Here is a 12,912-nt window from a genome sequence, read left to right as displayed (position 1 = left end):
ATACCATGAGACAGATAGGGGTAGTGAACTCAACAGATGAAGAATTAACAAAGAAAAACAGCTAGTAGTATCGACTGAAGAAGCCTTTAAGATAAATTTAAACATTATTTTAGAGCAATTCAGGAGGCTGTTTCATCCATGAAAAAAGAAATATCTAGAAAAATTGTAAATTAAAGATTTGATAGCCACATAAAAGTCTCAGTAAATCGATTAAAAAGCTCTCATCTCTAAAAGTTACTAAATTAATGAGCTGAAATTATGAAAGAAGTGTTAAGGAACAAGAGAAAAGATCCTGAAGTTCTAATATCCACCTAATAGGAGTTCTAGAAAAAAAGAGAATGAAAGCAAACTGAAAGCAACATGCCTTAAGGTTGAAAAGGAAAAAAGGTCCCAGAACTGAAGAAAGATAGTTTTTAGAATTAAAGGAACACCAGGGGCGGATTAGGATGAATGAAAAAGACTATCCCTATACTTTTTTAAAAATTTTTTTATTTAAATTCAGTTAGCCAACATGTAGTACATCGTTAGTTTCAGATGTAATGTTCAGAAATTTATCAGTTGCATGTAATACCCAATGCTCATCACATCACGTACCCTTCTTAATGTCCATCACCCAATTACCCCATCCCCTGACCCACCTCCCCTCCGCAACCCTCAGTTTGTTTCCTATAGTTAAGAGTCTCATGATTTTTCTCCCTCTCTGATGACTTCCCCTTCAGTTTTTCCTCCCTTGACTTCTGATCTTCTGCACTATTTCTAGATACTTTCTTAATGAAATTTTAGAACCATGGATTAAGAGAAAATCCTAAAAGCCACAGAGAGGAAACTGGTTACCTTTGTAAGTAAGCAAGGGCTAGATTAACATGAAGCATTTTTGGAGGTTGGTGTGTTGAGCAACGTTAGAAAGCTTCAGAGTTTGTGAGAAGAAAAATTGTTTTGAACCCAGCCTAATCCTAGCCAATCTTGTTTTCAAGTGACAGAGTAAAATAAAGACTTTGGGATTTTAAAACATTGGGGTGGTAAATAAGTGGCTATCCACTATTCGTTTGATTTTAGGAATTAAATATCTAACCGGATAGGGTAGATGAGTGAATGCTCTTCCAAGATTTGACTTAAATGATCTCTTGAAGTCTTCAAGAGAAAAGATGTTAATATTATCATACGGACTAAAAGGTTATTAGCTTTTCAGAAAATTTTTTCAGATATTAAAAGAAAAGGAAACCATAAACTGCTGAACAACATGAAGTTTCTTGGAGTGATTAACACCTCTTGTTTGATAACTGACCCTTATTGAAACTGCTTATTTTATCCAGGGAAGAACCAAGCTGAAGGAATAAAATTAGTTATATCTGTTTTGTGTCCTGTTTGTTCTAAGATATGGGAAAGAATCAGTGAAGCTACTGTAGTTTCTAACTCTTTTTTTGAGCTGGTTGGGTCTGGTGTGGTGGAAAGAGCTACCAAGACAAAGATGTTTATGCCTCACCACGAATAACAAATGAGAATAGCCACATCAAAATTAAAGTTAAATATCCCCAGAAGAAAATAGAAACTCCTTTGAAGTAGAACCATAGGAGCTGGGTAATAGAGATTGGCCAAAATTAGTATGAATCTGTAAATTCGTAAAAATATAAATAGGCCCCCATAATGTGGGTCCCTCAAGATTTTCAACATGATCCCGAGGTGTTTGGAGAGATGTGAGCCTTCAGTCCCTAGGACAGGATAATGTGACTCAGGTTCAGTGAAACCTCAGATGGTGATGTAGTGGGTGTATTGGGCCATGCTGAGTCGTCTTCAGCAACTTATGGATTGCTTTTAATGATATGATCATTTAAGATTAAAGAGTAGGAATACTTTGAACCATATTTACCAAGATTTCACCATTGAGGAATAGATTTTCATCTTAATTTATGGAAGGTTGTCAGAAACCTGGGAAATGGCAAGTGCCTGGATCTTTTAGTGGTTAGGGAAAAATTAGGAGATGCTAGTCTTTTCTTTTTAATATTAATTAAAAAACCAGAATTTACCATTATGAAAATAGCTTTTTCCTGAAAACAATACAAAAATAGATAAATAGCATAATTTGCTAGGAGGAGAAAATTAAATATATAATGGCTAGTATTTGTACTTTAGCCAAAAAATAGATGTTTTGCATATGCAATTTATTCTTTAAATATCAATGCCACTTGTGTTCAACATCTAATTCCCAATTAGGACTTAATATATTCTTTGAAATAGAATTTGATTCATATTACCTTGTGACAAATGGCTTTTTTCTCAGAGATATTTTTATGAAAAGCCATGACCTCCTTCAGTAGAAAAAATGAAAGAATGAAGTTTGGCTTTTGAACATAAATTGTGTAACATACCTCAAAGAAAATTAAATTTATAGTATTGTGTTAAAGGAGGCGGATTCATTACTAGAGAAGTCAGTCTGGAGACTGAGGTAAACATCTCTTTGTTTTACTATATTGTAACCACCTAATTTGAAGAGCTTTGCAAACTAAATGCAGAAAGATAAATTTAGTTGTATCACTCTTATTGACATAGCTGTCCTCTGATTAAAGGGTAGCAAGATTAATAGGATGGATGCTTGCCTAGAATAGAAAGAAGGGAGTTTTTATAAGAAGATGAAAAGAAGGGTGTGATCACTATTTACCCATAGGGTATGGTTAACATTCAGTCTTTGGTATTAATCAGCACCTCATGTATTATTGTTTGATTTGGTGAAAATTATACAATTTCAAGAAAGCATAAAGGTCTTTAACCCAATATATTTTGCTCTCACTGGGAAAAACGGAAACCCAAAAAAGTATTTAGAAATGCATCCTGAATCTTTGCCAGGTGGTGAGCATTACTTCAGTTAAGTGCATTTGATAATCAGGGTGGTATTTAGTGTTAAGACAAAGTTTAGTTTCTCAAGAATCTAAAACTGCACTCATTGGTTTCATTTTAGCACATGTGACAGGAATAATCTGTAACTGTTCAATCTGTTGCCTTGTTCTGATAGATGTGTATGGACTCAGAAAAACATATGATCTACACCTTTGGTGGTAGAATTTTGACATGTAATGGCAGCGTAGACGACAGCAGAGCCAGTGAACCACAGTTCAGTGGGTTGTTTGCTTTCAACTGTCAATGTCAAACTTGGAAACTTCTTCGAGAGGACTCCTGTAATGCTGGGCCTGAGGACATCCAGTCTCGGATAGGACACTGCATGCTATTCCACTCAGTAAGAATGTTCTATACATTGTATTGTTATTTTGTCATGTATATTCTCAATAGGAAAAGAAGTAGTGAAATCTAACTCTTCAGAAAGAAATAAAAACTTTTCATTAAAACTAAATGATTAGTGTTAGCAATGATAGACAAAAATAAAACGTCCTCAACAGTGAGCGGTTGCTAATTATGAGACTCTTCCTATTAACATAGTAATTCCTAGTATTACTTGAATACTAATCTAGACACTTTTATGACTAACCACTGCTTATACAGATACTGTAGCTATTTCTCTTTCTTACACCTTTCTACTTACTGATTCCTCTTAGTAACTAGAAGATCAATTATTTTATTTTATTTTCCCCTCTGCCACTCTCCATTAAATACAAAGAATTAAGAATTGACTTTATAGATTTAGAACTTAAATTTATCAGCAAAACCAATATGGAGACATTTCTGCAAACTTTTCAGATATTATATGAAAACTTGGGCTTCTTTCTGTTAGCATAATTTTAAAAACATATTGTGGAATATTTTAAACATATATCGAAGTAGAGAGAAGAGTGTAATAAATTCCTGTGTACTTATTTATCTGTTTCAGCAGTTATCAGATATTCCACTGTTCATTTTTCATATATCTATCCCACTTAAATTTCATTTCTTTCTTTGATGTTTCTCCGATTTTTAAGTTTATTCTGAAATTCTTTTTTGCTGGGCAAATCCCAGACAATGTGTCATTACACTTATAAATACTATGGTGTATCACTAACAGATAAGGATTTTCTAATAAACATAGTTATGATACCATTGTAATACTCAACCAAAGCACCGGCAGTTTCATATTATCATTTTATACATAGTCTGCATTCATTTTGTTTTCTGAAATACTGAAAAATACCTTTCTATAGTTGGTTTATTCAAGTCAGACTCTAAAACAGGTCTATGAATTATATTTGGTTGTTATGTCTCTTAAATTTCTTTAAAGCATAACAGTACTCCCTGCTCCTATTTTTCCCCCTCGTATACCATTTATTTATTTGTTGAAGAAATTGAATCGTAGTTCTCTCGAATTTCCCATATTCTTGATTTGGCTAATTTTATCCTTGTAATATTGTGATCATCTAGTCTCCATATTTCCTGTAAGCTGGTAGTTAGATCTAGAGGCTTGATTTTAGATTTTTTTCTCTTTTTTGGGGGGGTAGGGAATTCAAAAGGAGAAGTTAAGAATACTTCATCAAAGATGGTCTGATTCCAAAATATCAAGAGGCAGTTAATGTTTAGTTATCATACTTTTGATATTAAAATTATTCGATGGATTTAGATGTTATCAGCCTGATTGATCAGTAATAAAGGTTCTTGTCAACATTTTACCAAATGGCTTTGCAGTCATTGATAATCATCGTGTAGGGTTTGTAAAACGGTGATTTTTCTAATTATGTTATTTATTCTGTATTTATTAACTGATTCTGAAATTAAAAACTTACCCTCATTAACTATTTGGCTACCCTGATGTACACAGGATAGGTAACATAAATGTTTGATTTTTTTTTCTCTGTCACCTTTTCATATTAATGAGTTGAAGCTCCAAAATTAACCAGTATATTTCTTAAGCATTATTATGAACTTGTGGACTTTTATATATTTGGTGTTTTTAATCCAGTGCTGTCATTATTCTTTTTGATGCCCAAATTTTTCTTTGTCCAGTAGGAATGCCCCCTTCTCAGTTATACCCATACATATAGCTATATACACACATATGTATATTACATAAATACATATATATCTTTTTTAGTAAGAGAAAAATTAAATCATTAGTTCATACTGACATGACCGATTCAAAATAAGAATTGTTGAGTTTTTAATATCCTTTCAATTTTGTATTTATGTATCTTTTAAGGTTAAAATCCTACTTCCTAATGACAGTATTTTATTACTTCTTATGTCTTTCTATAATAGTTACAGAATCACAGAACTAACAAAAATTACTGAAATTTTCAGGTTGCTTTCTGATTATTTTTCTGTTCATGATATAGGTAGGGATGGATAGTCAAAAAACGTGAATTAAATCACTAGAAATACTACTTCTCTGTGTGATCATGTCTCTGTGTGGTCATATCTTTACAGATAGGTTTATTTCATTGTTTTTCAAATTTCAGAGATTGCTTTTTTTTCTTTTGAGTTAATTAAATAAAAGCAATATACATGGCTCCAGAGGCAAAACCGTTAAGTCAGTGTACTTTTGGAGAGATCTGGTTTCTGTCCGTCTTCCTTGCTCTATCCCTTCCCATAAAGCTCTTTAATTAGCTTCTTTCCTTTGTTTCTTTTTGAAGAAAGAAACAAACATACACACATTCCTTTTTTTCCTTTCTTACGCAAAGGCAGCACCCTGCATTCATTATTCTGTACCTTGCTTTTTTACTTTAATAAGGTATTTAGAGATCACCTCTTAGTAAGTATATAGAGAGCTTCATCATTCCTCTTTATACTAGCATAGTACTCCATTGCATGGGATCTGTCATAAAATTGCTTTTATAGAGGTTTAAATTTTTAAAGGATCATTCTGAATTCTTCATGGAAGTGACTACTTTCTCCCTTCTTTGCCCCTTTTCCTTATTTTTCAGAAAAATCGTTGCTTATATGTATTTGGTGGCCAGCGATCGAAGACCTATTTGAATGATTTCTTTAGTTATGATGTGGACTCTGATCATGTAGACATAATATCAGATGGCACCAAGAAAGACTCTGGAATGGGTAAAGGCATTTAGAGATTCTTCTCTCATGTCTTAACTACTTTAGGTAGAAGACTATATAAACCCCATTTTCTTTTCTTTCTAACCATTCTTCACCCTTTCCCCATATCTTTAGTTGAAGTAATTCTGAGTAAGAGGAAGAAAAATCTACCAGCTAAATTATCCAGTTTTATCTGTTTAAAATATTTAAGTTATTATATTATTTGAGCAAAAAATATGTAAGTTTCTAAAGACATTATTTATGTGTGTGCTTGCTCGGTTGGGGGGGCTTTGCTAGAATTAATATCTTTAAAACTGTCTTATTCTATGTTTGCTAATTCCTTTCCGCCTTCTGCTTTCACTGTAGTGACTTATATATTAGGCACTAGCATGGTAGAGTATGTATTTGTTCTAAGGGAGGACTTTATGTAACTGGTAACAACTTTTAAGTTTGCAAGCTCAGCATCCAAGTTATTCTCATAATAGGGTGACTGGTTTGCGTGAGATAGTTTGTGTTATGCATATTGCCCTGGCATAGTTATTAGTAGTACCCCTGGTTCACTCTCAAGTATCTTATTTTGGATAATAATTGACATAGTTACCCTGCATAGTAGTCACTTTGCCTGTGATAATTATACACAGATGAATGTTATTTGTTTAAGATGCAGTGTTTTAAAATGCCTAATTTGAGAAATTAGATCAGTTTGCTTTTTCTTTTAGCTATTATAAAAATAGATCTTTTTATTAAAATAGTTCATATTTACGAGAAAAAACTTTTAAAAACATTCTTTTTTTTTTTTTAAATGATTTTTTATTGTATTGTGTTAGTCACCATACAGTACATCCCCGGATTCCGATGTAAAGTTCGATGCTTCATTAGTTGCGTATAACACGCAGTGCACCATGCAATACGCGCCCTCCTTACTACCCATCACTGGTCTATCCCAATCCCCCACCCCCCTCCACTCTGAGGCCCTCAGTTTTAAAAACATTCTAACAGAATATAGTACCATAGTTAAAATGTACACATGAAGGGACCCTCAGGACTCTTCCCGCCTATTTCCTACTAGGTGGAGGCTAGGGCTTTATTTTCTGGGGGAAATGATTGCAGAGGTGTTTTTTCTACCATGCTTAAAGTACTTCCCAGGATTAAAAGAAAAAAGTGGCAAAGAGTGATAGTAACAAAGACTTAGTATAAAAATTCACTCTGGGTAAGCTTTATTGACTACCATTTGAATATTTTTAAAAATGAGTTATTCTTATATAGTAATTTGCAAAATTCATCAGTTTAATGCTTTGTTCATGGTTATGGCTAGCTTTAGAGCTAGCAAAATGTGATCATTTGATTATCAAAGTAATATGCTCATTGTAAAGCATTTAGAAAATACAGAAAGATGTTAAAAAGGAACTGTATCAAACCATCCAGATGTAATCTATTATCATTTTGATGTATTTCACTCTAGTTTTCAAAAATTTATTTATTGTAGGGGCGCCTGGGTGGCTCAGTGGGTTGAGCATCCGACTCTTGATTATGGCTCTGGTCATGATCTCAGGGTCATGGGATCAAGCCCCACATCAGGCTCCACCCTGGGCATGGAGCCTCCCTGGGATTCTCTCTCTCCCTCTGCCCCTCCCCCATACATTCTCTCAGAAAAAATATTTTTATTTATTGTATAAAATTTAACACAATTTTATATTCTTCCATTTCTAAATTTACATTAAATTTTGGTCATTTTTTTCATCATTATGGTTTTATAACCAGGGACTAGAAGTATTAGGAGAAGTGACACATGTGGATTCATTCACTAATTACTGCTATAGTCAATTCATAAAATCAGAATCACCAGTTTTGCTATGTGTTCTTTAATTTTTAATTGATTTATGGTGAATTATTCCATGCAAACAAGTTCATTCATTAATTTAATAATATTTGTCAGACATCTGCTAGCATCTAAGCTTGACCCTCTCTCTTCCTCCCTCCCAACATATTTCAGTACCATCTACATGCCACGTATGTTTGAAGTGCTTGAGAGATAGCTATGGGCCTGGGATAAGATCCTTCCTCTCAGAGGACTCACATGCTGGTGGGGAGACTTGCAGTTGCCATTAAGTATTGTGAAGAAAAAGCATTGGCTGCCGTGAGAATAAGTCACATGGGAGGTCCCATGTAGATAGAGCAGGTTGGAAAACCATCTCTGCAGGGGTTATCTTCAAGATTTAAGATGAGGAGTAGAGAACGAGGAAAACCATGCTAAAAAGTGAGAGAAGAGCAAGTACAAAAGTCTCAAAGCAGGAAAGAACTTAGTGTGTTCCAGAAAGAGTTGAAGGTGGGGAAGTTGGTATGAAGTGAGGGTAGAAAAATAGTTAAAACTCTGTTTGGTGCCTTGTACAAATGCAAGAAGTTCGGAATTTTTTTTTTTCCTAAATAAAATTGAAGGTATTAAAAGGTTTAATGCCAAGGGCTTGATCTGATTGATTGAAATTTTGGAAATATCACTGTTTTGCCTAGATACACATTTTCCAAGTGCTTAATTTTGACAGTATGTCTACAAGTTGCAGTGTCCAGAGGCTGTATGGTGCTTTAATTGAGGATTTTTATGGCAGAGTTGAACGTCTGGTTAGACTGCATACTTGGAAAGTTTTCCCGCCTAAAATTGTTGTGGTTTTACTTGGAACTGTGGAACCTCAGTGTCTCTGTTGGCATAGTAGAGTGAAACTAAAATCACTTTCGTTTTGCTTTTTCTTTTTTTTCCTCCATCTCCCTCCCTCCTTTCTTCTCTCCCTCTTCCTCCTTCTTCCCTTCCCTCCCTCTCCTTTCCTTCTCTTTCTCTCTTCCTATTCATCCCTTCTTTTCTACCCCCCACCCATGTGCCACTTTCTCTCTCTTTGTCTGTCTCCCCTGGGCCCCAGGGGTTTCTGATACCCCCGTGGCCAGAATTGAGAACCACTCTTCTAGCTCTCCAGAGCCTGTCTCAGTCCTTAGTCAAGTAACCTTGAACAAGTTACCTAATTTCTCAGTCTTAGCTTGTGTGTCTGTAAGTGACCAAAATTATATCGTGTCCCTGCTCATGGCTATTCTAAGAGTAGAGATGGATTGGCCCTCTAGTTTTGGCTAGTGTTACTCTTTGGTATCTCAGTTTTCACAAGAGTATGCCAGTGCTCTCTGCAGGTTCACTGATCTATTCAGTATTTTATGTAATGACAGTTTTACCTCCATCTTCTCTCTATTCCCATTGCAACTTCACTAGTTTGAGCTGTCATCGCCTATTTGGTCTTTGTCCCTAGTCTTCCTCCTCCTCTTCTTCCTCTTGCTTGTTTGTTTGTTGAGAAAGCAAGTAAGCACAAGCGGCAGGGGGAAGGGAAGAGAAAAAGAGAGAGAATCTCAAGCAGGCTCCACCCTCAGTGCAGAGCCTGATGCTGGGCTTGATCTCATGATTCTGAGATCATGACCTGAGCTGAAATCAAGAGTCGGACACTTAACTGACTGAGCCACCCAGGCACCCCTGTTTGTTTTTAAAAGATTTGCTTTTTTAAGTAGTCTGTACACCCAGCATGGGACTCAAACTCATAACCCTGAGATCAAGAGCCACAAGCTTCACTGAGTGAGCCAGTCGGGTGCCCCAAAAACATATGTTGTTTACTCTGAATAATGACTATTACATTGACTATTTTATTAAAACTTCCCAAAGGTTTTTCAAGTTCTGGTATTTACAGTAGTCATCTTGTGTTGAGAATACAGTTGATAAATATTTACTGGATTATACTTGGCTATAATGATTGGTCTTCCTCTTCTTGTGTACTCCACCTCTCCCCCCAATTCATTCTCCATACTGCAAGCAGAATACAGCGGTTTTGTGTTACCAGTGAAGTGCAGAATTGTGTGCTTTAGCATTTATTCAACAGATATTTTTTGGTCACCTACTGTGTGCCAGATAATAAGCTAAGTGCTAGAGATATAATTTGAATAAGGGCTCTTCCTAGAGCTTACAGTTGTGCATGGGGAGAACAAAGAAGTAGATTAACAGCCTTACTTTTGGATTAGTGCTAGTAAGATAAGAAAATATCTTTAAAAAATATAAACTCTGGGCACCTGGGTGGCACAGTCAGTTAGGCCTCTGACTCTTGGTTTCTGCTCAGGTTATGATCTCATGGTCCTGGGATCAAGCCCCGCATCTGGCTCTGTGCTCAGTGCAGAGTCTGCTTAAGTTCCTCTCCCTCCCTCTCTCTGCTCCCCCACCCACAGCTTTCCCTCTCTCTCTCTCTCTCTCAAATAAATAAATCTTTTTTAAAAATAATAAAATAAATAAAATAAAAAATGTAAACTTGATAGGCCTTCCTCCTTGATTAAAATTTTTTCATTGTGTTCCTTTGCCCTGAAGATTAAGTCTAAACTCAGCCTGAGTCTTTATGATATGCTCCACCTTAGTTAGTTTTCCAGCCCCATTTTTAGTATCCATCCTCACCTTGCCACCAATTCTTTGTTTCATGACCAGTGAATATTAATTCTTTATAAATATAGTACTTTTTCTTGCCTTTGGGTTTTCGTCCATGCTGTTCTCCCTACCTGAGTCACTCTTTCGTCTGACCTCCAAACTCTAACTAACTTGTACACTTCTTTCAGATCTTAGCTTACCCCTCAGTGTCTCCTGAAATTCTCTCACTCCTCAAGCCCAGTTAGGAATTAAAGCATATGATTCTAATCTTCATTGTTAACACAATTCTGGATATTCATCTAGCATAATCTTGACTCTGCTTTTCAAAACCTGTGAAAAGCTTAGCTGAAATACATAGACTTTAGTCAGGATTTTTTTTTTTTTTAAGATTTTATTTATTTATTTGACAGAGAGAGACAGCCAGCGAGAGACGGAGCACAAGCAGGGGGAGTGGGAGAGGGAGAAGCAGGCTTCCAGCAGAGGAGCCTGATGTGGGGCTCGATCCCAGAACGTCAGGATCACGCCCTGAGCCGAAGGCAGACGCTTAACGACTGAGCCACCCAGGCGCCCCTTTAGTCAGGATTTCTTAAAGAGCATTCGGTCTTTTCAGTACTCTAGATCTCCTAAAAAATCTTTCCCTGGATTAAGTTAGACCAAACAGAAAACCTCATGTCAGAACTATGATATATTGAATTGTCCTTCCATAGGATTACTTTTTATATTTAAAAGTCCACTTAATTTTATTTTATCTTACTAGATTAGCTTCTAAGGACAAGGCAGGATACTATTTAAATTTCTGCATTATTAAATATTCTTAGAAAAGACCAATTTTGGGGACACCTGGGTGGCTCATTTGGTTGGGCTGTGACTCCTGATCTCAGATCGCGTCATGATCTCAGGGCAGTGGGATCAAGCCCCGTTTCAGGTTCTGTGCTCAGTGTCCCTTTCCTTCTGTTCTTCCCACTCATGTGCACGTGCTCTCTTTCTCTCTCTCTTTGAAATAAAGTCTTTAAAAAAAAAAAAAGTAAATACCAATTTTATTCCATTACATGGATACTCTGTAGCTTATTTAAACATTCTATTTATTAACTGTTCTTCTAAAGCTTTTCTACTACAGTTAATTACTGTAATTTGAGATGGACTTAACATATAATTACTATGTTTATCTGTGATTCAGTAATGTGGGTTATTTGATTAAAACTGCATTTATGATGTGAGTTTCAAATGTATTGTTTGAAATCATAGAAGAAATTTGAGCTATTAAGATCACCAATTAGAAATGGCATATCTGGGGTGCCTGGGTGGCTCAGTCTATTGAGTGTCTGCCTTCTGCTCAGCTCATGATCTCTGGGTCCTGGAATCAAGCCCCCTGAATTGGGCTTCCCGCTCAGCAGGGAGTCTGCTTCTTTCTTTCCTTCTGCCCCTCCCCCCTGCTCATTTTCTCTCTCTGTCTGTCAAATAAATAAAATCTTAAAAAAAAAAAGAAATGGCATATCTAATTGTAAAATTGCTGCTGCTTTTTATAATTTTTTTATTGTGTCAGATACTATAAAATCTTAAATGGTTGCTCTTTATAATTATTTAAATGAATTATCTTAGATTTAACATCTCAAGATCTGAGGAAACTTCAACTCTGACTTTTTAACTAGAGTATAACAATGTTATGCTCCCCTCAGAAAGAGATTACAATTTAAATGAGTGGATTGGCAGCTGCTTAGAAAGAAAGGATTTATTAGTATTGTGTCTAACACATACATAATTACATCAAAATTCAGCACATCTAAAATTTGGGTTTATTTCTGAATAACTTTTGGCAAGCACAAGGGGTTTAGCAGACTCCCCATATGTAAGCTCTGTATTTAACACTAATTGAAAATTATGTTTGGAAGATAGTCTGTCACACCACCAGAGCTTATAGTTTGATATAGAAACTCAGTTTATTGTAATAGGATTACTTTCCCATATCTGTATTATTCAAGGTATAGCAAACATATATGAGTCTTCACCATTTGCCAGATGCTAAGTCAAGCATTGGTGATACAGAGCTCTTAAAACCTGGTCCCTGTTCTATAGTAGTTATATGTTTACGTGTTTTGTTCCTTAACAGCTGTTGACTCTGTTTTCCCACATCTGTCACTGTTTATTGCATTCTGTTCTAACCGTAGTGGCAGATTGGTATAATTGAAAGGATAGTGAATTGAGAATCAGAGGACTTGGTCTTTCTTCATATGGATCTGCCACTCATCCCTCTGCATCTTTGGCAAAATTATATACATAACTTCTTTGGGCCTGATTATTCATCTGAAAATGAGATTGGACCAGTTGATCTTAAGGCCTCATCTAGTTCCAAAATTTTGACAGTTAAATTTCATTTCCTTCTGCCATCAGGCTGTGAAACTAACATGAGTGCTATGTTAGTAATGTCTGTAAGATCTAATTTATCTGTAAACATACTTTCATGAAAACCTTAAAAGCAAAATCTTACTGATTTTTAGTTCAACTAATGGAATTGGTCAAACATTGACATTATTGAC

General features: G+C 35.5%; 1 protein-coding gene across 12 annotated transcripts in view; it reads left to right on the top strand.

Annotated features, from left to right (window-relative positions):
• MKLN1 (muskelin 1) overlaps window positions 1-12,912 on the top strand; it is a 331,746-nt gene that overhangs the window by 265,475 nt on the left and 53,359 nt on the right. For all 12 annotated transcript variants that reach the window (XR_015723840.1, XR_015723838.1, XR_015723836.1 and 9 more), the window contains 2 exons: window positions 3,008-3,229; window positions 5,838-5,967. Coding sequence is in view for 4 of the 12 variants with exons in the window: in XM_087860825.1 (XP_087716951.1) it covers window positions 3,008-3,229; window positions 5,838-5,967 (352 nt within the window). In the remaining 8 variants the exon portion in view is untranslated. The remainder of the gene's footprint in view (window positions 1-3,007; window positions 3,230-5,837; window positions 5,968-12,912) is intronic.

Source organism: Ursus americanus, chromosome 3 (genome assembly GCF_024610735.1).
Source record: "Ursus americanus isolate L20-20 chromosome 3, mUrsAme1.1.p, whole genome shotgun sequence".
Classification (NCBI taxonomy): Eukaryota; Metazoa; Chordata; class Mammalia; order Carnivora; family Ursidae; genus Ursus; species Ursus americanus.
Note: the sequence above shows the minus strand (reverse complement) of the source record. Positions and strands in the feature narration are given on the sequence as shown.